At 43.7% G+C, this 24,430-nt stretch overlaps 1 protein-coding gene across 1 annotated transcript; it reads left to right on the forward strand.

Annotated features, from left to right (window-relative positions):
• Positions 1-3,280: 3,280 nt before the first annotated feature.
• Positions 3,281-22,992, forward strand: LOC119404562 (cell cycle checkpoint protein RAD17). The gene is made up of 18 exons (XM_049419352.1): positions 3,281-3,483; positions 3,597-3,788; positions 4,416-4,493; positions 5,276-5,408; positions 10,689-10,819; positions 13,719-13,771; positions 13,888-14,007; positions 14,102-14,165; positions 14,718-14,838; positions 14,918-15,109; positions 15,955-16,043; positions 16,480-16,626; positions 18,068-18,202; positions 20,417-20,483; positions 20,589-20,609; positions 21,243-21,323; positions 22,221-22,281; positions 22,372-22,992. Exons 1-18 carry the CDS (start codon positions 3,478-3,480, stop codon positions 22,514-22,516), a joined length of 1,836 nt encoding a protein of 611 aa, XP_049275309.1. The 5' UTR covers positions 3,281-3,477; the 3' UTR covers positions 22,517-22,992.
• Positions 22,993-24,430: the final 1,438 nt, after the last annotated feature.

Raw genomic sequence — 24,430 nt, forward strand, 5'->3', positions numbered from 1 at the left:
CTAAGGGCGCAATGAGCAAATATGACTCTAGGTGACGCCCCTTGTCTTCTACATAGCAATATGTAATTCACAGATTTTGAACATGCCTTTTTAAGTGTTTTAGATAGAAAATAGTAAGTACAATTAAACGATTCAATTGCACTAACTAAATAACTATCTTTTGAATACGGTCTGCTGAAAAAGGATAGTGTGTCGTTCGAGCCGACAGCGATGACGGCCGGTGGTGCTTGAGCACACCGATCTACTGCAGCGTCATCTGCAGCTGCTACCTGGAGTCATTTTTCGTAACCGGAGATACAGAGCCTCCGAGATTGGCATTTACAGTAGCGCGCGCGTGTGCTCGCGGAACTCGATGGTGGTTGATAACTTCTCGCTGTTTTCCATGCCGCGTTCGCGAATTTCGGTCTGGGCATGGTATACGCAGGGTTTGCGAAAGCCTGCTTTTTATAGTGTGCATTGTCTTTTTCTTGCAAAACGACATCAACTCCGGGATTATTCAGGTCACATCGCGCCCGACCAAAGAATTCCTAAAGAATGCATATATACTGATTGATCAACACAAAACAACGGAAGACTTAAAAGAGAAAGACACAGTCCTAGGTGTGTCTTTCTTCTATGCATCCTTTCCGACTCGCCCAGCTTTCTACCTTCTCCAAAACCCCTAACAGGGGAGTACCACTGTTCCATATTATTTTAGAGCAGCGCAAAAGACGGGACAAAGGACAAGAAGTTCACAGACGAGCGCTTAATTATTATTGAACCTTACCAACTAGCCCAACTGTCGACCTTGCTGCGAGTACCACTGGTCCGCTGAAAACAAATAAACAAAAGTAAATTATTTAGATAACATGAAATTACCATATAACCTGCGTGCTGCACTTCTGGCCCACGCAAATTAAAAAAATAATATATTACGTGCCGTTCCGTACTTCGACGAGGTACGGATCAGGGGCGTAGCCAGAAATTTTTTTCGGGGGGGGGGGGGGGTCAACCATACTTTATGTTCGTGCGTGCGTTTGTATGTGCGCGTGTATATATCCGCAAGCAAAACTGAAAAATTTCGGGGGGGGGGGTTGAACCCCCCACCCCTCCTGGCTACGCCCCTGGTACGGATTAACATCATCAGGGGAGTTCCACGACCACCGGCCCTCACCTGCATCATCCAGGAGAGTGGTCGCAAGGTTTTCGACAAAAAAAAAATGCAGGAAGCACGGTGTAAGAAAAATAATTTAGGTGTGGACTCTCCGCCCGACGGCGCGTCCACATAATGTTCGCCTTTTCCTCCTCTCGGCCCCCATGTCGCAGCGCCTCCCACGCAACCGCGGCCGGCGCATGTACTATAGAAGACGAGCTGCGTGCGTAGCGTCCGTAACGGCGTTGCGCACGTGAGAAGTCAGCGAGCAGAAAGACTGCTCACGCGCTCTAAGCAAGACGCCGCGCTTTTACGTACGCAACGCTGTTAGGGACGCTATGTGCGTCGGGTGCGCCGTTTACACCCTGGCCGTATGAAAACTCGCCGTTCAGTTGCTCTATCCTCCTCCGCGTGCACGGTTAAAATAAATGCAATGAGGTGAAAAAAAAATGAAGAAAAACGCGCGTTCGCCTCGTCGCAATAGGTTTCTTAAGCCCCCATGTCGCAGCGCTCCCCACGAAACTGCGGCCGGCGCATGTATTAAAGACGAACATTATCTGGACGCGCTCTCCTTCGCGGCGGGCGGAGAGTGTCCACACCTAAAGCCGCTCGCTGGGCAACCTATTGCTCTATTTCTCTATAGCACAGGACCGGGTTGATTGGCGGAACATGGGAGAGGCCTTTGCCCTGCAGTGGGCGTAGGCAGGCTGATGATATGACGATGATATATAGAGCTGGGCGGCCCTCTTTGTTTCTCTTTAGTTTTCTTTTTCTCTGTTCTCTGTGTCTTTTTTGTCTCTGTTATTTCTATTTCTTTCTTTCTCTCTCTTCCTTTCTCTTTCTATCTTTCGTGTTTCTTTCCTATATTTGTCTCACTCTCTCACCATTTCTCGCTTGCTTGCTCTTTCTTTTTTTTATCTCTCTTTCTTTCTCTTTTTCGATTCTGTCTCTTTTTGCATTTCTTTCTCTCTATTTCTCCATTCCTCATTATTTATATGCTGTACTTTACTCTCTTCCCTCGCCTTTTCCCTCCTCCTCATTCTCATATATCTCTCCTCCTCACCCTCACTTCCACAGACGTGCGCCCCCCTTCCACAGACTTCGCCCCCCTCCTGAAGGGGAACCCTGCAGGGTTCCCCTTCAGGAGGGGGGCGAAGGTCTATCCCGATGCCCCCCCCCCCCCCCGAGCGCACGCCTGTGCTCACTTCCCTTTTCTACACCCTTGCTAGGCTATAGATATATGCTATGTTCTGTCAGCGTGCCTGGATAGCCGAGTGGTTCAATAAATAAAAGAACAGCCTGGATAGCCGAGTGGTTAATATGCTCGCCTTCGGATCGTGGGTGCGCGTGTTCGAATCCCGCGGCGTCATGAGAAATTTCTTTTTGCCAAGGTTTTCTCTTTCTTTATATCTTCCTATCTTTCTGTCTCTCTGTTTCTTTCTCTCTTTGTTCGCCCTCCTCATCACCCTCACATCTCTCCGTTTTCTGCTTCTCGGCGCGCGTGTTCTGGGAGCGAAGCAGAAGATGAAGAAGAGGATGAGCTCATGCCTGTTCATGATGATGATAAGTTTGGGTCACGACACATTGCACCGAGCTAGAACAGCTTCGATGTTAAAAATATGACGCTCAATGACAAATGCTGCTCCATTTGTTGGACATTTTACTCCTGAAAGAGGCGCTAAATTCTTGAATAGATATAACATATGTGAATAAGCCCGCAATTACAATCAGTCTGCAAAAACTACAATGCATTAGCCTTCCGCGAGTCGGCCATGCACACGCTAACGCGTCATGAGAAGGAAGCAATCAAAATCAACGAGTACGCGTACGACCAGCGCGGCAATTACAACTACGTATCTCGGAGGTTTTGTATCTCCGCTTACCTAAGGGTGCAGCAACAGATGGCGCCATAGTAGTCTGGTGTGCACAACGGGAAGGCACTTGACAGCTGCCTACCCGTTACAAAGGGCAGGACCACAATTCATCATCATCATCATCATCGTGCTCTAGCGTAGCCATAGAGTTTCATGATCACAGCAGATTGTCATCGCAAAAAGAGCCACTTTTTCGGCGCTACTGTCGCACTTGCAAGTTGCAAACTACAGTGTATTGCAAACCTTGCAAACTTTATGACGTCATAGACACTATTTTTGGCTAGGACACTAAGTCATATCAAGCACGAAATCCAATCCAAGTTGCAAGCCAGTTTTGTTTTGAATTCCCGCTGTGAAGCTCGTTTTTGCGACAATCATGAAATTAATCAAATATACCGTGTGACTGTATTATCTAGCCTAATGTAATAACTTGCATTTAGCGCATGTGCCCTGCTGTAGGTGTGGCGCAAGATGAGCGTAAGTCTTGTGTATCTGACGCCTAGAAATTCTGTTGTTGAGGTGCGCTTCTGCTACAGATTCTCATTTGGTGTTCTGTGTGTTTCATATCCCTGCTACGTTTCATTTCGAAGTGGGTCAAGCCCGACGATGGATTTTTTTTGGAGCCGCCACCGAATCAAAGCGCCCGCAAGCGAGTGACAAGAAAGCGGCCAGCTCCAAAAGACATCGAAGGTTCCGCGGATCCGGCTACGTCGGATCCAGTGGAAGCGCTTGCCCGCACCAGTGGAGGCACGTGGGTGGAAAAATTCGCTCCGAAGAGTCGTGTAAGCTTACGTAAAGTGTCGTTTGTTCTTGCCACGTTATCCCGTTTATTTCGCTCCTAACTATCTACGGTCTTGCATAGATTGAGTTTTCCTCTCAAGAGAATACGAACATCGGAAGAAAAAAAGCATGAAATAGCTCTAACGCTGTTCAGAGGAGCAGTGTCACATATACAGCTAGGAGAATAGGTAGTACAGTGGGATGAGCTGGTGATATTGCACTCTTTGCAAAGAGTACGGAACGGGGGGAAATGGAAAGACAAAGGTTCTACATAACACAGGCACTTGCGCGGTGGGTGCATCCCCTGTCTTTCGTCTCCCCTGCTCACTAGGCTCTTCATAAAGAATAAATAAACATGGGAATTCTTCGTCACCCTTACATGGATTGCATATCTGAAGCACAAGCCTGAATGTGACTTGTTATGAAGCTAGTGAGCTTTCATGCGGCAAGGGGAGTGATGTGATTGCCATGTTGAAAAGCTTGCAGCACTGACACATTTATTATGTAGTGTCTTGTTGTACACACAATTCTTTATTCAAGCCAGCTGGTCTGGTGCAAATGTGGCTCTCAAGACAGCCGTATACTGTTTAAATTTCTTACTGCCCATATGAAACATTTTTGTGTTGCAGGATGATTTAGCTGTCAATCGGGATAAAGTGGATCAAGTCTCTCGTTGCCTCAAGGAAAAACTCAAAGCCTCTGCAACGGTAAACTATGGAGTAGCTTCACTTATTTTTTGATCCACTACCACTTTCACGGTTAAGTAGGAGTGGCAACTGGGCAAGTTGGTACGGATGCATTATTATGAAAATGCCACGATGGAATAAGACGAAAAATCTGACGTTGTTCGTGTGTCTTCAGTGTTTTTGTGTTATTCCGTCATTTTGTTTTTACCTTCATGGTACAAGGTCAACTGTAGAGCAGGCTTTCCCATGCAGCAGTTTAGTTGTAAGTGACAGAAAATCTCAGCAGTTGAATGTTGGCCTGGCGGAAGCTAATGTGAACATTACACGGCTACCTAAAATTCTGAAATGATGTACAGGCATCACAAAAAGTTTAGAGAAAATGTACACCAAAGTACAACATCGTGTAAACATCAGCTGAATATGTATGCTTGTATGTATTAGCTCAGTATCAACAGTTTGAAATGGTATTAATTTATGGAAAAGGAATATATCTTTTATCTTGGTTTAACTCTTTACCTGTGCTTTCGAAAGCATGTCACAGGTCATCAATGATGGAGCTATGGACGTGACTCTGATAGTTCGCGGTATGAAGTTGGACAGCAAATTTCAGAGCACCATTAAGGTCCACATGAACCATGCTAAAGGCAGCCATTGCGATGTGACATCAGTACTGGCTGAATTTGGTTAAAGTATTATATTTTCTTGAAGAAGCATAGCAAAAGGTATTTTGTATGCAAATTGAGGCTTGGTAAGCAGAGGTGTGAAATAAGAGTAGTGAAACATGCCGCTGTCACTGTTTTCAGAATGCAGGTGCAATTATTCTCCTTTGCGGACCTGCTGGTTCAGGAAAAACGGCAACACTACGCTGCCTTGCAGCAGAAGAAGGCTTCAGTGTCTGCGAGTGGATCAACCCAGTTTCCCTGACTGCGAAAACTGGTATGGTATGCTACTGAGATGGTATAGTATGCTATATAGTATGCTATAGGGAGTATGCACTGAAACTGAGCCGCAATGTGGCGCTGCGGTGCCCCGAGCTGGGCGCCATTTTTGCGGTTCTCGTGCAGCAGCCGACCCACGCTTGCTACTGTGTTTGCTGTGTGTACGCGCTAGGTGTTGAGTGGTGTTTCCTTGACTTCCGTGTACTCGCGTGTTTCATTAACGATAGTACAGCGTTGGAATTGTCCCCTACCACTGCGTGTTGCACGGATCTAGTCATTTGCCTGGCTGTGCAAGCGATCGCCGTGTTGCTACAGTGAAAAGATGCTGCTCAGCGACTACGCCAAGTCGCTGTCTGATCCCGAGCGCAGGAGATACCACATCAAAGTCGCAAAATGCGGTAGCGACGACCCCTTCGCGCTTTCCGATGACCAGTTCACGAACGATGTTGGCTGCTATCCCAGCGTAGACCGTGCGGATATCAACGATTATCTTGTTCACGGGACAAGTTTCGTGACGCGGGAGCAGCTTAAGAGCTACAAATCCTTGGAGGCTCACAATTATGTCACAAGCGGCCTCGTGGAGCCACCAAGGGTGAAAACTCTTTGTGATGGCAACATCGTCGTTGTTTCAAAGGTAGGCTGTTGCTCGCGCTTCTTTTAGCGTGCGTTGTGGACTTGTAGCCGAGATTGAAGCTCGGCGCCCAGTCGGGATTGGCCTCGTCCATCGAATAAGCTGGTCTTCCTGAAATGGAACGCACGCTGCAGTGCTGTACGTAAATTATAACGCCGAGGAGATGCATTTTATGCTGCTGCCGCGCTCACCTGTGATGAAATGCGCCCCGCAAACGCGGTAGTGCGTCGCCGATTCGTCCAGGTCTTCGCGACGAATTCTGCTCAGCCATAGAGCTCTCCGCTTTGACGACAGCTCCGTTATCTTCGCACACTGTCCTGATATAACTTTCGGCACGACATTGAACCCTACCCGTTGAAAGTTCTCGTCGTTGAGGCTGTTTCTTGTGCGGTTGGAGCAACCGTAAACAGCGCAGTTCACCATAGCCGATTGACGCAGCTCGACGCGCAACAACGTCCTGCGGCTTGGGCACTTTTACAAGTCCACGCAACACGCAGTGGTAGGGGACAGTTCCAACGCCGTACTATCGTTAATGAAACACGCGAGTACACGGAAGTCAAGGAAACACCACACAACACCTAGCGCGTACACGCAGCAAACACAGTAGCAAGCGTGGGTCGGCTGCTGCACGAGAACCGCAAAAATGGCGCCCAGCTCGGGGCACCGCAGCGCCACATTGCGGCTCAGTTTCAGTGCATACTCCCTATAGGGAGTATGCACTGAAACTGAGCCGCAATGTGGCGCTGCGGTGCCCCGAGCTGGGCGCCATTTTTGCGGTTCTCGTGCAGCAGCCGACCCACGCTTGCTACTGTGTTTGCTGTGTGTACGCGCTAGGTGTTGTGTGGTGTTTCCTTGACTTCCGTGCACTCGCGTGTTTCATTAACGATAGTACGGCGTTGGAACTGTCCCTTACCACTGCGTGTTGCACGGATCTAGTCATTTGCCTGGCTGTGCAAGCGATCGCCGTGTTGCTGCAGTGAAAAGATGCTGCTCAGCGACTACGCCAAGTCGCTGTCTGATCCCGAGCGCAGGAGATACCACATCAAAGTCGCAAAATGCGGTAGCGACGACCCGGCTTGGCGCTTTCCGATGACCAGTTCACGAACGATGTTGGCTGCTATCCCAGCGTAGACCGTGCGGATATCAACGATTATCTTGTTCACGGGACAAGTTTCGTGACGCGGGAGCAGCTTAAGAGCTACAAATCCTTGGAGGTTCACAATTATGTCACAAGCGGCCTCGTGGAGCCACCAAGGGTGAAAACTCTTCGTGATGGCAACATCGTCGTCGTTTCAAAGGTAGGCTGTACATATTGTACCGCATGTTCCCGACTTAACGGCTTGTTCTAGGTATCCGTAAAGTTAGTGATCGGGTGCTAAAGTGGTAAAGCTTGCTATCAGTCGCTGATAGGGCGTCCAGCCCATCGCACTTTCTTGCCGCTATCACTAGATGGGCAGCCAAGTTGTCGCTGTTTCGCGTGTTTTTAGCGCTTGCATGCAGGGCGGCGCCAGGATTTTGATGCTAAGGGAGGGGGGCACCGAAGACAAACGAGTTCCTTCAGGGGGGCAGGGAACATATGCGTTGTGTTTTGACCATGTTTGCTCGAAGGGGCAGGCAGAAATTTAGGGGCAGCTCTAGCACCCCCCCCCCTCCCCCCCGGCGGCTCCCCTGGCTTGAAGTAGTGCTCTAAAAATCTAATCGCGCGCGCTGAACACTGATTTATCTTACTATCTGCGCAGGTCCGCCACTCACAAGCGTTTAAAGAAAAGCCGCTGCTGCCGTGGCTACTAATCAAGCCTGATGGTGAAGTTCTGTGCGCGCACTGCACGTGCATGGCTGGCCTTGGCGAGGCGTGCTCACACGTTGGAGCAGTGCTCTTTTACTTGGAGGCAGCAGTGACACGCCGGGATAGTCGATCATGCACGGATGGACAGAATGCATGGCTGCCACCGCATAGAGCTCTCCGCTTTGACGACAGCTCCGTTGTCTTCGCACACTGTCCTGATATAACTTTCGGCACGACATAGAACCCTACCCGTTGAAAGTTCTCGTCGTTGGGGCTGTTTCTTGTGCGGTTGGAGCAACCGTAAACAGCGCAGTTCACCATAGCCGATTGACGCAGCTCGACGCGCAACAACGTCCTGCGGCTGGGGCACTTTTACAAGTCCATGCAACACGCAGTGGTAGGGGACAATTCCAACGCCGTACTATCGTTAATGAAACACAAGAGTACAAGGAAGTCAAGGAAACACCACACAACACCTAGCGCGTACACACAGCAAACACAGTAGCAAGCGTGGGTCGGCTGCTGCACGAGAACCGCAAAAATGGCGCCCAGCTCGGGGCACCGCAGCGCCACATTGCGGCTCAGTTTCAGTGCATACTCCCTATATGTAGGGGTCCATGTTTTTGGAGTCTATTTTTTTTTGAAATTCACAGGGTGCTTTTCGGTGTTTATTTTTTGGCAGAAATTCGGCGTTTATCAGAGTCTATTTTTCGTAAATTCCCAATTCTCCGAAGTTCGGAGTTTAATTTTGCATTATTCTCATACTCCAATATCTTAGATGAAATGATATCTGAGCACGAAAACATCAGAACACACGAAGCGTATTTTAGTTGTCTGGAAGGTTTGAATGCGCAAACACATATACACACAAGCACAAATACTTGAAAAGAAAACACCTATGTTTATGCATATTAGAACCTTAAAGCTTGTTGTAATACATGCAGCCATACTTTACGAGGTTCGTATATTCGATGTCGTCTGGCGCGCCCCAGTGCCGTGTCACCCCGTGCTCCCGAGGGCCCTACATACATTGACATCTCTCGTTCCGTGCACGACAAGCCCTTTGTTAAATTTGAGATGGCTGTGGTCTACGACATATTCTTTACACGAGGTAAAGTTTATATCGGCCAAACCGGCTGATGTATCAGTGACCGCTTAGAACATACCCTTTCGATGAAGAACAGAGGAGGGTCATATTGGCCGTTAAAATCGGAGTTTATCAGATAAATCAGAATTGTTGAAAATTGTATCGGTGAGTGTTTATTGCATTTTTTCGGATTTATCCAAAAACACAGAGCCCTAGCTATATCATGTGCTATATAGATGGCGTAATGCTACAGACATGGCTGAGAGTCGTTATGCTGTAATGAAACTGCAGTAATTAGACATATTTGTGGAAGAGATATGCTGTACAGTGCATCATGTTGCTTTTGTTAGTTGCATTTGGTAATATTTCATTTTGACTGTATCTTCTTAGAACTACCTATGATTAAATTTTTATACATAAATATAGATTATAAATTGTACTTAATAGAGTGAAAGGGGGAACATTAGCCAGGTTTAAAACCTTTTCCAGACTGACAACGGCCCGAATGAAGAAAAGTATATTAAAATTCACGACATCGCACTGACATGCGAGTATAAAGGTTTCAGTGCAAAGTTAAAGAAATGCAATATTAACCTCCACTTTCTCTTCCAATATTCACCAGTTACCACAAAACAATGAAAAGATAGTTTCTTAAGTATAATTTGTGAAGTGCTTTTACCTAAAATTGCGTGAATAAAGGGTTCATTCGACTGCCAACTATTCAGACATGGCCTTTGTTCTTCTTTTTTTCTTTTTATTTTCTGTGAGCTTCGATAAATAAAGCTTGATACCGTTTTCACTTTTAACACTTCAAAGAATTGGAGAGATGCAGATGTGAAATAATGACAGATGTGTTCTGTAAAAATGCAGAGGGCCAGGCATAGCGATTTAATGCTATGCATTGTGTTACTAAGTTTCAAAGTTGAGAATTCGATGCCTGTCATGCCTCCATCGATATGGAGGCGAAATGCGAAACACTTGTTTACATTGATTTAGGTTTGCTTCCTATAGACACAGGCAACTATGCACTCTTTCTTTCTCAAAAACCAAATAAATAACAGTGCCAGTGCCACTTGTTACATTAAATTACCCATAAATAGGAACTCGAATCTTTCGGAAAGGTTTTAAGTAAGCACTGAGTGGCATTAAACTGAAAATCATTTTTCTACGAATTTAAGGGCAAAGCGTACATAACTGTAGTGACCACTGCATGCTTAAGTTGTCACAAACCCCTTAAAACAATTTCAATTCTGCCCCAAAGAACAACAATGCTAGAAGCACAGCCATTTGGCTCTGCAGTCATTTGTGTTGAATAGGCTACCTGTGAAGCTCGTTATGGTCTTATTAGTTTAGCTAATTGTCACGTAAAGTTACGTAGAGATATTTAGTGACTATGTCATCATGTGACTGTCACCATTTTACCGTATTTACTCGAATCTAGGCCGGCCCTGATTCTAAGCCGACCCCCGAAATTCGCAAGGCCAGAAAAGTAAAAAAACCTATTCATTGTACTCGAATCTAAGCCGACCCCCCCACTTTCGCACATCGTTTTTTTGAAAAAAACATCGGCTTAGATTCGAGTAAATACGGTAATTGTTACTGTATTACAAAGTGCTTTTGTATATTACTACAGAGAATTGCAATATCTTGGGAACTGCGGTTGCATTCAACAACATTGCTAATGATTAGTATAATAGTGAGGTTTACTGAGTTACTTTTCTTTTCATTAAGGTCTGTGTCGTGAGTTCGTGCTACCGATGTTTCATTTCTTTAGAATTTAATCCAAACTGGGATTTTGGAAGAAGCAGCGGACAGGTTGAGGAGTTTGAAGACTTTATTTTTCAATCAAGTCGCTATGCCTCACTTCTCACTGGAGACTCTGCAAAGAGAGTTGTGCTCGTAGAGGTAAGAGTTTCATAACTGCATAAGCTGCACGTGACTATCTTTGTATGGTATGGTTAAATGACAAGTAGGGGTGTGCGAATATTCGAAAGTTTCGAATAATCGTCGAATATTACATTCGAAATATTCGTATTCGATTCGAAAATCGTGTATTCGAAAAGTTTCGAATATTCGATAACTTCGATTATTCGAAAAATTCGAATATGCGATTCGATTATCATGCATAAAATAACTCGTCTTCCACATTTCTGCTGCGTTCATATTGCTAAAAACGCTGCCGAGAGGAGCGATAAACATCGTAAGTACACGGAGGCACGATATCTGCCTTCGACGAGCGCCCCAATACGTATGATTTATTGCTGGTGCATCTCCGACGTGCAGCGCTGTTGGCGATCATGTAACCGTACATTTTCAATATTATGCAGCCGTAACGTGCCGCACTACCACTCGTTCACTATGCGGGACCACTTCTGAAGAAAGACAGGGACCCATGTGACTGGTGGCGGACTGTAGGCACCTTCAGATACCCCAGTCTGCCAAAGCTTTGCCCCATGTACCTCCCTATACCAGCCACTTCTGTTCCAAGCGAGCGTGACTTTTCAGAGGCAGGGGGGGGGTGTCTCTGTTAGAAAGGAGCGCCTGCTACCTGATCATGTGGAGCAACTCATATTTCTTCATGATAACATGTAGTCATTACTTTCATTGTGCCGTGTTATTTGCTTGTGTTGTGATGTGCATTGTGCTAGCCTGGACATTGTGTTTGGAGATAGCAGTGTATGTTGTGTTGCCAGTCAGGCTGTTAATGTTTTTTTTTTTCAAATAGCTACATGTTAAATAAAATATTGTTACTGTGGAGGCATTTTTCCTTTGATATTCGATATTCGATTCGATATTCAAAGGTGGATATTCGTATTCGATTCGTACTCGAAAAAATTGATATTCGCACACCCCTAATGACAAGACTTGCCTCATTTGTACACTTGCTGAAAACCTCCACTCATGTTGTTCCAGATGTAGTCCACCTATAGGGCTTGTTGCTGAGCTAGTCGGTTCATTACTTGATAAAAAAAATGGTATGACGCAAAGAAGATGGGGATGAACTGAAGACATGAACTGACAGACACGGGTGCTCGTGTCTCGTGTCTGTCAGTTCATGTCTTCACTTCATCTCCGTCTTCTTTGCGTTATACCATTTTTTTTTCACCTATAGGGGTTTAAGTTACTATGCCAAGTTATTACGCTCCTGAAACCTTTGGGGCACTGGTACACAATTGCATACACAACATGTTTCTGCTAGTTGTCTTGACTAGTCGCTAAGAATGAGCAAAGTACATTGAGGTTTAGATGAATTGAACCTCCTGAGTAATAAAAATATGTCTTCATTTAGCTTATGTTTGCGGTGTACTTTTGCATATGATCATTTTGCTGAGGGCACTACCATGTTCAACGTGCCGCTCTCTGTGAGCCATGTCAAAAGTATAATTTTCCTTTGCCCAGAATGGATATAATCGGAAACGAAATCGCATTATATTTGTGTCCTGAGATTTGATTCTATTTATACAAAAACAGAACATGAGCGACATCAGGATAAAACGATATTTAATTACGAATTAAGTAACATTAATCACTTTGAAGTACACAAATCAAAGTCGTATTAGGTGTTGTATATGAAAGAAGATGAGGATGGTCGTGTAGGGACATGATATAAAGAAGATGATGTTCAGGCATCGGATGCATCGCTCCTCTGTGTTCTAAATACAACATATTGGCGACGAGATTTCAAACCATGCACGAGCAAGAGTCCTGGTGATTTCTGCTGCTTTGAATAATGTTGTGTAAATTTGATGCATTTACAGACAGTTCTTGATAGGTTGTGCTTGAAAGAGTTAAGTGTCCAAAATAAATTATACTGTCAACTACTAGAGTCACTAGTGGGGCACTTAAAACCTATTTGTAACTTGCTACAAGTGATTTTTTGTGACTGAGCAGCGTTAAAGGGGCCATGCAACACTTTTCAAGCACTACCAGAATACAGTGCCGATCTGTAGTCAAGTCTGCTGTAAAGATGTGAGCAGAATATCAGTGCATCACAAACAGCAGAGAAATTACAATGTTTAAAATTTCTTAAATTTATACAAAGACCTCATGGGTTCCATGTGGGAACAGTGAGTGAGGGTTTGGGTACATTTTTTTCTTGTTTTACAGAGAGCGATCAAAGCAATAGAAAAATAAAAAATAAATAAATTTCATGCTTGTGCATCCAGAAACTCTCAAGATTGAAATGGCAAATAAAAACATTACACAGTGCAAACGGTAATACATGAGCATAAAATGCAACTGATGAACTTTAGATTTTGTGTCAAAAACAGCCAAACATCGCTTTCCCCCTCCTCGGCGATTTTGTCATCAACTATGCAGCAGGCGGAAGCAAACAGACACAATAAATATTGGTTGATTTACAAAGAACGTGTCAGTCGACTATCTCGGAAGCCACATGTCATGTAGGTACCATGGCTGCCGATAGGATGGTGCCACATGCAGGCGATGTGCATATCTAAGCCGGATAAACCGGCCAGCACAGCCAAAGAACAGAAAATGCCTAAGGCCACGACATGAAGTGTTGTGACGTCACCTTTTGGTGGTGCATTTCCCCCTTGCAGTGCCCCCCTCCCTCTGTGTAGCTTCCAGCGTGCTCGTGGCAATGAAATGAGAAAGAAATCACTTGTTTTTGTGCGAGAACTCCGCTTATATTTGACGGATGGGAAGAAAATTTTGCGGGAGGAGATTCGTGAGGCAACAAAGTTCAGTACTAAGGTCTTTCTACGACAACTTCGAAAGGTGTTGCGGGGCCCCTTGAAGTTTCTGCGTCACCAGTTTTGTACAGACTCATTTCTTATCTCAGGACCTACCAAACATTTTTATCAGGGACGTGGAAAGTTTGCACCGTGTCCTCAGGTGAGTGCATGATGACGGAATGAACAACATTCAATGTGGAGATAACAAATTTTTGATGCCATTGGTATTTATCTTGTTTTACTTGTTTACATGGGGATTCTCATTTCATTTTAAAGGATGTGCGATAGGGTTGCTGTTGCACCTCTCGTATTTATTATCAGCGATTCGTCTGACAAACTCGAGCATCGACTCTTCCCAGAGGCTCTTATCAAGGAACTAGATGTGACCAAAATCACGTAAGGCAACTTTTTGGGTAAAGTTGCAAACACTAATTGCAGAAAAGAGAAGAAAATCCTCTCTCATTCTTCTGCTTGATTTCGTGCTTTTCAGGTTCAATGCTATTGCAACGACCTTTGTCACAAAAGCCCTTTGCACGTTGCTCGATAAAGCTGTGGTAAGTAAACCATACTGCAGGATAGGAAAGTAACACCCTAGGTGACAGTTGAAAAAAGCTTTAACATTGTGTACAGCTGATGACAAAAGTTTATGAGGCAGGAGTTGTGAATTTTTGCTCTGTTAAGGCTTCTAATTTATTAGGTAACTATGTATGTCATAAAGAGCTTGGCAGAAAGAGCCAGGCCTTGCCTGCTCTTTCGACTGCTTTTTAGACTGTAGAACAGCAGAGAAAGAACATAATACATACCTGGTGATCGTATGTGCCTTAGCAACACTTCCTTCAGCATTGTATAGTGTTGATAGCTGTGACAGCAGCAGTTACAATAACTTGTTTGTTTCAGTGTTAAGCTTTTATTTTATTTCTTCAGCCTTAAATTGGTCAATATTTGCTGACAAACTGCAAGAGCAGGGGTAGTGTGGTTATTTTTACTGTATTTGTGTCACCACAGCTCAACTAACTTAGGCTGTAATCAATAAATCTTGAAATGAACATGCCTAATTGCATAAATAATTCTTGTTATATTTTGGATCCATCTCTACTGTGTTGCAGCAATTGCAAGCCATCACCCATGAACCTACCGCTGATGATATCGACAGCATCGTTGCCGCAAGCAACGGAGACATTCGTAGTGCCATCAATGCTCTCGAGTTCTTCTGTTCTCCTCAACAGTGTGAGCGTTGTTCAGGCTGTTGTTTACATCCTCGGAATATCCACCACATTCACTAACGAGGGCTCTTTCAATGTACCAGGCGTTGGCCCTGTAAAAAGCAAGCCCGCTGCAAAGCGGCAATGGAGTGGCGCCTGCAGGAAGCGGCGAAAGAAGGCAGCAAAACCTGATGCGCGCAGCTGTGGCATTGGCCGAGACGTGCCTCTCACCTTGTTCCATTCGCTGGGGAAAATACTCCATTGCAAGCGTAAACAACAAGACTGCACCAAAACAGGTGTGTGTGTTGCTGCTGATTCATATGAGCGAAGTGGTGTTGTGCTTGTTTAGCAGTGCTTGTTGAGGGAAAAGAAAGAGTTATTAACATATATGTTTGAATCTAGGCCATTAGCTTTTCTATAAAAACAAAGGCATGAGTCACGGAACTGCTTGAGTGGCTTGCATTCGAGAATTTCGTTGAGTCACAAGAACTTTAAAAAAATAGTAGGCTGCTAATGCCGATAACAAACTGCAGTACGTGGTAGGCGTTACTAAATGATGTTAAAGCCGTACAGTGCTCACTGTAACAGTGCGTCATCTTTGCCTCTCTGAATGTGTACAGTGTGGGCGCAGTAATACTGTTTCTTTAAAGTTGACTTTTGGCAAAATGCTAGCACTGGGCATGCTGTCTTTGTACTGTTTCCCTATACATTTAACAAGGGCAAATCTGACTGGAGCTGCTCATTGTGATAAGTATCATTCGCTGTGTTATTTTTGCCTTCTATGATCTTAGTTTTGTTTTTCTTTATTCTTCTTAATTGAGAAGCTTATGAACAAGAACAGCTTAGATTCAGGTAAACACAGTTGTTAAAATCTTTTGCTCTGGAACACAGAGCATGTTTAATTGGGAGCTTCACAATTTGGCCGAGTAATTTTTGTGGAAACCTGCATGCCATGATTAGCCAGCTTTTTCCACGTTTTCAAGACCAACACTCAATTGGAGTCTCAACGGTGGATTTCGAAGTGTTGTCTAACAATTTCCTGCATGCTAGCATCCACCTGAACTGTTTATTATCGGCTTCTACAGCTTATACATTTCGTTCCTTTAGTGCCATTGAGTGTTGCTTCCTTTCTTCAATCCAGATGGTGGGACTGAAGCATCCGCTGGTGATCTCTCGCTGTCATCGATGAAGGATCCAGACAAAACCCCCAGCACTGACATCAATCCAGAGGTAGCTAAAGTAGACTCGATAAAATAAAAAGCTGTTGAATCATGACACGGAAAAAATCTTAGATGTCTTTTTTTGGGCCAAAAGTTGTGCACGTTTATTAAGGGTGTTTAATTGTAAGTGCTTGAGCTCACCAACAGATTTTAAGGTTGTTGCATTCATAAACTGCGTCTTGTGAACAAGTTCAGCACAAGGTGTGAAGGCGTAAACATTTGTTGAATTGAGACTAAAAAGAAAAGAAATGACATTTTTAAATACTAAGTAAAATTTGACTATAATTCATCGCATACGTATTGCATAGGCCGTGTGTTTAAACAGCTGTAATTCAGCAAGGCACCTTTCATGACTTGGAAGATATACCTCAATTAATAATGAAAGCTCGCTCACAGTCTTACAAAATACAGTGAAAATGCCTGCCCTTGCTGTCTACTTTGTACAGGAAGTGTTTGAGCGGGCAGCGATTTCCGGGGAGGCATTTGCCCTCTTTCTCCACCACAACATGCCCGACTTTGCTGCTGACATTCACACTGTGGCCGAGTGCTCGGAGTGGTTCTGCCACAGCGACGTCTTGCTCTCTGAATGGACTGTAAGTTAACAGACCTTGTCTCTCTAAAGACTTTTGGCTCCAAGCGCGCAGCTGCGAGCAATTTTGATGTGTGATTCGATGAAATTATCGTAAAGCCCGTTCTTTATCGACTGTCTAGCTACCTTGTGGTGTCATTTGTCAATGTGACTGGGAGTAAGGACATTCTGCGACATGTGAAAGTGTGTGTGATGATGACAACCTTAGGTAGCATGCATGGTTTTATTGGTCAGCTGCCACCTTGTGCGATGATCACATGCCACGCGATGCCATCTGGCAAAAAGAGTGTTCCATACTTGCTGCCATGGCTACGAGTGGCCCTGGCTAACACTCCCAGGGATTAAATGCACATAAATACCCCACAAAGTGGACAAGGGAGAGCCCTCTATCTTAGCTCAATTGGCAGAGCTTCGGTTGTGCAATTCGAAGGTTGTGCGTTTAGATCTCACCGATGGAAAGGATGATTTTTAGGGATGGGCGAATAGTGAATTTGAGGTTCGAAGTGAATCCGAAGCGAATAGTGATTTGGTCAAATAATTGCGAATCGAATATTTTGAATAGTATTTACCGCATATTATTAAGAAAAATGAGCATTTTTGTCATGACCTTGGCACAATATTTTTAAGGATTGGAACTAGGTATGAGTGAATGTCATTTTTTTGGTTTGAAATGAAGTTGAAGCAGCCTTGAATAGTATCAAGATTTGAATAGCAGTAGGTGCAAGTTATAAGTGGACGTTACAATTTAAAAATTACTATACTTAGCGCATATAAGCCCATATAACACGCTTTTAAACTTAAAAAAATATGTACATTTAACCTTGAAGTGTGGCTTCGCGGCAGTGCAGATTTTCCCTGGATGGGTTGTTTCACGGCACAGCAATCACACGCTGCAGTGAAACAACCTTTACAGGGGGTTATGTGCAGACAAATGCTTGCATATACTCGTTCATTTCTAATACTTCGAAAATTCGAATAATCTAAATTCGTATCGAAGCGAATTCAAATATTGTAATATTCATTCGAATATTCGAAACGCCCGAATATTCGCCTATCCCTAATGATTTTTCGTCCACTTTAATTCCTTTCAGTTTAGGTCAAAATTATCACACTACAGTTGGAAGCAACAACATATAATGTTCCCAGTGCTTTCCTTGGATTAATGGTCTGTTGGTTTCATTAGTAATGATAACCGTCGTAGTTTACATTGAAGTGATTTCAACACTCATCTGTTTTTGCTTGGCACAACACTTATACTGGATATGCATTATGTGTTAAGTGGCAACAGACGTGTGTCAATCCCAAGTGTGAAGATTGACCTGGTGCTTACGCTGTGTGGTCAGCTGCAGCAGATGAGGGTTGGCCGTTGCTTCATAGTAATCTGCTAAGATTTTCATAGTGCTTATGTAAACATGTTCACCATCCTTTCTCCTTATTACTAACAGAGTGAGAATGTGATGGAAAAACATGCCATGTCAGTGGTTACAAGAGGAGTGATCTCCAGCCTGTCGCATCTAGGCACTAAAGGTGTTGGATGGAAGCCACTGAGCAAGCCACAGTGGTCGGCTGCCTTCAGAGATGTAAGCACCGGAGACTACCTCCTCGGTTGATTTTGTGACAGAGAAGTGCCAGTGCCAGTTTCACAACTTTTCATTTTCGTTTATATCGTCCTCGAGATTTTCTTATTACAATACAGAGGATTACAGCAGAGTATGAGCATTTCAAAAAATAATTAAAAGCTTTTGTCAGCACAAGACAGGCAAGTAAAATACATAGGCAGTGTGAAAGGAATTATGAAAATGCAGAGACTTTATACGGCAGTGAAGAATGAGAAGCTAGTCGTGGATAAGAAAGTTACGCATTGACAACGGCCTACGATCAACCACAGTCACACAATGTATACTTTGGAAATTCCTGCGATTTGTAATTTAACCCTTTGAGGGTAAAATTATTTTGAAAATACTTTCCCAGATGGTCAAATTACTTTATTGTGGATTTTGAATGTACAAAATGTGTAAAATGGGGAAAAAATTGTAAAAAAAAATCAGGAACAGTATTTGGGTGTCAGCTTCACTGAGAACTGCAATACGTTCTATAGTATTTCAGAGTGTTGTATTCCTTGAAGCATGGGTCTACGCACACTGCCTTATTGCAGTCTGCACACATTAAATGCATATCTGTTCCCCTCTTGGAGCGATGAGCTGTGTTGGTACGCACACGGCATCTTCTCTGTGTGCGGCTGCCTTGGGCAGAGTAAACTCAGTAAACCAGGAGAGCGAGAATACCTGGTGAGTGCCGGTGATAAACAAACAAAGAGAAGCGCCAATAAAGATGGAAATCAACTTCCACTGCCCCTGCGAGGAAGTGCTGATAAAGATAAAAATAATGTTTCGCGCACCTCTGTTGCAATCATGCGGCGAAACTGAAATCACAAAAGGGCATTGCCCATCAGCGTTGCCGCAGACCGCATGACGCACTGAAGCTAGAAATCAGTTTTGTTTATCTCCTCAAGAAGGTAGCACAATCAAATTTCAAATGCTTCTTGTAAATCCTAGGAGGTGGCAGCACCTCCATGTGAGCATGTATCATCATTATGGTGCGAAATTTCAAATGGAGGGTCGAAAGTGTTCTCATACGGCAAAGACCTTGCGGGACGGAAAACTGCCCACTGTACATGTGCGGCAAAAAAACCGTCAGAGGGTTAAATGAAATAAAAAAAAAGACAATTTGTTTGGAACCAGCAATGGATTTTTGGCTGTGGCATGCCTTTGCGAACAAATTTCATCTGCTGCATTTTTACAAGGTCTTATTTGATCATGCCTGCAATTTTGGCTTACTCATTCACTTGAGTGCTACATGCGATGCTTCCTCACTGTTAGGAAATAAAGCTGGTACCTTGCAAGAGATGTCAACTTTCGAAAAAAAAAGAGCTCGCCACCTGTTTCGGTATGCAACAAAGCTCACCCTCCTCCATCTGGATGTCTAAAGAAACAATCCTTGATTCTCTGAGGAAAAGGACAGAGGATCAGCGAAGGCATTTACACACATGGACGTGTTTACCAAAAATAAGAGTTTTTCTGTTTGTGGACTGCTTCAGCAAGAAGGTTTCATTTTTTGACACCTTTCTAAATCTTGCCCAATCTTAGAGACATGGTGCATGCAGTATGTTGCAAAGCACAAAATGTGGAGGCTCACAACGAACTTGCAGTGATTAAGTTCATTGCCTCACTTTCACGCAATGTTAAAACAAAGGTCTTTTATTTTTTGTGCCATCCAACCTGCGTCAGTGCTGTGTTCTGACTATTTTGGAGCAGCAATTTGGTGTGGTGAACATGGCTTTCGGTGTCATACTGCTACACTCAAAGTTATGCTTGGTCGTACACTGGTGTGAATGAATGCAAACGCTTCACTTACCTTTATCACTACAAATCAGTGGGCATGCATTTATTGTTCCGTTTTACCACATGCAATGTGTTCATTGGTCTGCCATCAAACCATATATGTGGTCACTGGCACTCTGGTTTGACAGAATTGATATTTTTCTCATTATTTGAATTAGTCTTTCCAGACTGTCTAATTATTTAAAAAGTATTTTTATGGGCAACTCTTTGTAAAAGAAAAACCTGTCAGTGACTCCACTTTGCACGAAAAGTCACATTTCATCACAAATAAATTTTGATATAAAGAATTGGAATGCAGATTTAACCGTATTCATTATATCAAGGTTCAGCTGTCTAATTAAATGTAAATAAAACAACATGTGTACTTAAATTTATTTGTGTTTTTTTTTTCAGATCAGGCAGAAACTTTATGACCTGCGAGTGGCATTTAAAGGCAAGATAACGCATTCTCTTCTCACCCATTAGAGACAACCTTTGATAAGAAAACCTTGCTGCAGCCTTTACCCGAAAAGATGGTTAGGTCCTTGTAGCACTAGCTTAATAGAATCTTTGTTTATGTCTGCAGGAACACATCGGGATACACACCGTATTTTAACTATATAAATGAACTATATTTTAGTAGCTCGTGCAAATCGACAATTAAAACTGAAGACATCTGATTGGGACATGCTGTAACTCGGTAGCAACGTTGTGTTAAAAGGATTAAATCCATAAAAAGGAATGTGCTCATTGGGGTTGCACACACTGTCAGAGAAAAAGAAAGTACAATTTGCTTAACACATATCGTGATCCCTTGAACTGTTGCCCACGAGTAAGCACTTTTATTCTTTAAAGGGGCCCTGCAACATTTTTCCTTGTAACCATCGAATGGCTTCATTAAGTGAGTTTATTGCGTGACAAATTGATTGCCGCAAAAATTTTTAGAATCTGCCAAGTACAAGCGGAGCAAATCAGCCAATGGCCATGAATTGGGGTATATGGCGTGGTCATTTGAGTATATGCCATCATTTGTAGAGAGAAGAGGGAGCAATTTTTAGCTCACTTTGAGAATTAATTGTAAATTCCAGGCCGCTTGCTGCGCTATAATGCTTGGCTCACGTGTTCTCAGGAGCCTCGACTACCGGTCGGCAGCGTTTTCTGACCATGCTGAATAAGTGTTGCAGGGCCCCTTTAAAGCTTCCACTTTTTTTTTTTCTTTTGTCTCTTTCTTGTCATGCAGGACTCCATAGTACAGGACGAGAGCTGCAATTGGACAGGGTGCCGTACCTAGCTCTTCTTCAGAAAAGTGGACTTCAATTATGTGAGCCTCACCCTAGCTGTGTACAGTAGAGCCCCTGTAATACATTTTTCGCGCAACTGCAAAAAAATAAATAAGCGCAGTATTCAGGGAACGTCTAATGCGAACATGCAGTTAAAATGTGGAAAAAGTGCTGCTAAATAATAAAACAGATGCATTGCACACTGAAAAATTACACCTCAGAGGAATTTAATCATCAATTTAAGGCTTAAAGGGGCCCTGCAACACTTTTCCAAGTGTAATCACCGACTGACTTCATTAAAGGACTTTATTGCATCATGAATCGACTGCCACAAAAATGTTTATAATCCGTCAAGTACAAGTGGAGTTATAGCTTTGAGCTAATCTTTAATTTTTTTACTGCACCATCTGTTCAAGCGAAAGAGAACTTAGCAAAACGAATCAGGGTAGCTTAATTGCGGTGCCCCCAAATGCTTCTTTCAGCGTGGTTGAGCCCAGCTCATCTTCGGTAGGAGCGGTACAAATTGTGTGGAGGAGCTCTTTAGTAGGGAAAGGGTTAAGGACATCCTTGATGGAAATCTGGCATTTCTTTCGCACCTCTTCCAGAACCAGACCCTTTTTGAGTACTTGGACGGCCTTTTGGCAGTCCGCATAACCAGACTCATTGACATATCTTCTCAGCACATTCAGCGCAGTGACAGTTTGTAACATCTGGCAAGAGCATTGAGGGAACGACACTTGAAAAGGGGATTTTGATATGTATGCGTCTGTACTTTCTGTGCTGAGACCTAACTTCAGATACGTTATACGCAAGAAAACTATCGGTGAGGAGCATATAGGCGGGGTTATACTGTACTTTGCCTGAAGCTAGACAATGCCCGCACTTTGACTCAAGCTGATTTTGGCAATAACTTTTGTACTGTCCTTTTCTTTTGTTAGCAAACACCAGGAGAGCACTCGTTGAAGAAATTGGCACTCTGTCGAATAGGAGCTTCTTTCGGTAAGTAATTATCCCGACAGCTGTTTACCCTTTTTCCGTGCCGGAATCTGTACTAATTAAGCCATTTCTAAATCTGCGCGACAATGGCAGTCAAAGAAGCCTTCACGAGCCGGACACCGTGGATGACAGCGAAGTGGAACTTTCAGTGAACTACATGTGTAGGAATGTGGAGGCAGTTTTGGATGACCCTGACCACTCAGATGAGGAAGTCATCATTGAAGAGTATGATGACTGATCTGCAGTGTCTGCTTTTAACATGTGTGTTGATACGCACCTAGCACACATTTACACTTGCACTGCTAAAATATACATAGTATAACTTTTTGATCAGTTAAATGGCATGTTTAGTGTGCCTAAATGTATTTTAATATCCGATTTATTTGCATATTACATCGGGTCTTTTGTTTTGTTGCGTAGTATTTGTATATATAACAATGCAAACAGAACTGTTTGTTACATTTTGAATACATGGCATGCTTCTAGTAAAGTATCATTCATGAATAATATTGATGCAGTTGTCTTAAGTGGAAAAGTGCACTGTCAAGTGGACTCAGTGCACTTCTAAAAAGTACATGGAGTCTTCAAAATTTTTTAGAAACATTGTATGTATACATATCACATACATTCACACGGCCAAATGAATCCAACCGACAATTAAGCCAAAGAAAGCATAAGGGACATAATTTGTTGTCTCTAACGGCAGTGTAGTAATTATGTATAATTGAAATGGATTAAAGTAGATGGCACTATCCAAAGAGCTGAAATCTGGCCAATAAGCAAGCCTTTCCATATACTAGACAAATGCTTTGTGTGTCACTGCATAGAAGTAAACATGAAATTCAGTGAGAATTGCAGAATGCTGAAGGAAAAAGCAGATCTCCTGAGCGAAGTTGTACATTTTGATGCTACGTCTATGAAGATATTTGGATCTACCGTCCATGTGCTTGTTCAACAAGTAAGCCATTGCACTTACCTCATTCAGATGTTAGCTGCAGTGCCTCAAGTGGTTCAGGCGCAGCTTCATCCAGTTTGATATAGCATTACCTGACGGCTTTTTGTGGTTGTGCTTTCGTTGCGCTGATTTCATGATTTCACGCCACGTAAAATGTATTTGCTGACACAGGAAAATGCTATGTTAAAAGTACTTCAGAAATTCATGTCGTGTATTCGCCATGTATACCTTTAATGATCTGTATTATGCGGTGCCTGTAGGCCAAACAGGTGCCTATGCACACTTTTAGGTTTGTCGATCCAGTGCTCAGTCAGAACTCAGTTTGTAGATTACTGCATTGCATTTACTGTCTAGCGATGAAATAAATTCAGTATTAGTTCTTTTATATGGCACTTTTATCATGCTTTTTGTTGTGATAGCGATTATGGGACACTCGGAGCGAAAGTTCGTCGCCACCGTGATATTCCGTAGAAACTCCTCTAATCATCGGAGTCTGCCCCATAGCTTTACTCAGTTAGACCTGTCGCGTCATTGTTTAAAGGACCCCTGACACCAAAATTGAAACCTCGAGATGTTTGTGTTGTTTGATTGTCCTGTTTACCTGAGCACTTCTGACCGATTATTAGAGGCAAACGTTGCCTTTAAGATATTTTAATTTGGTTTTAAAGGAAACGTCAGTGCTCATCTGAGTAGGCAGCACCTCGCAACATCACCACCTGTATGACGTAGATCGAGGCCTATGCTTGCTTTACTCGTTCCGCGAGTAAAGCGAGCATTGTGAACGTCACAGAAGATTTGCGGGGCGCACACAATACCACGACTGGCATCCGACAAGGGCTATTGTACCTCGGCCCTCTCGCTCTGTTGTCAGGCAGCTTCTCAAGGCGGTGTTGGCTGCTCACGCCAGAAATGCTTTTCTTTTCCCTGGAGGGACGCGCTTAACAGGCGTAACTCATACCGAAGTTCCCACATCATCTCATTCTTCGCGCGCGGGACCTCAATTTGAAAACCGCTTTCAACGTCACCGAATCTTGAGCGCACGCAGTGACTCTATAGTATCGGCGAGCGCGCAGAAAGCTACGCAGGAGGGAGGCATGACAAGGGAGCAAGAGATGCGTCCTTTCGGCAGCGCGCGTCATGACCTTGAGCACATTTTCGTTCGAACGCGCGGCTTACTTTCAGTGTGATCGTGAGCGG

This window comes from Rhipicephalus sanguineus, chromosome 9 (genome assembly GCF_013339695.2).
Source record: "Rhipicephalus sanguineus isolate Rsan-2018 chromosome 9, BIME_Rsan_1.4, whole genome shotgun sequence".
Lineage (NCBI taxonomy): Eukaryota > Metazoa > Arthropoda > Arachnida > Ixodida > Ixodidae > Rhipicephalus > Rhipicephalus sanguineus.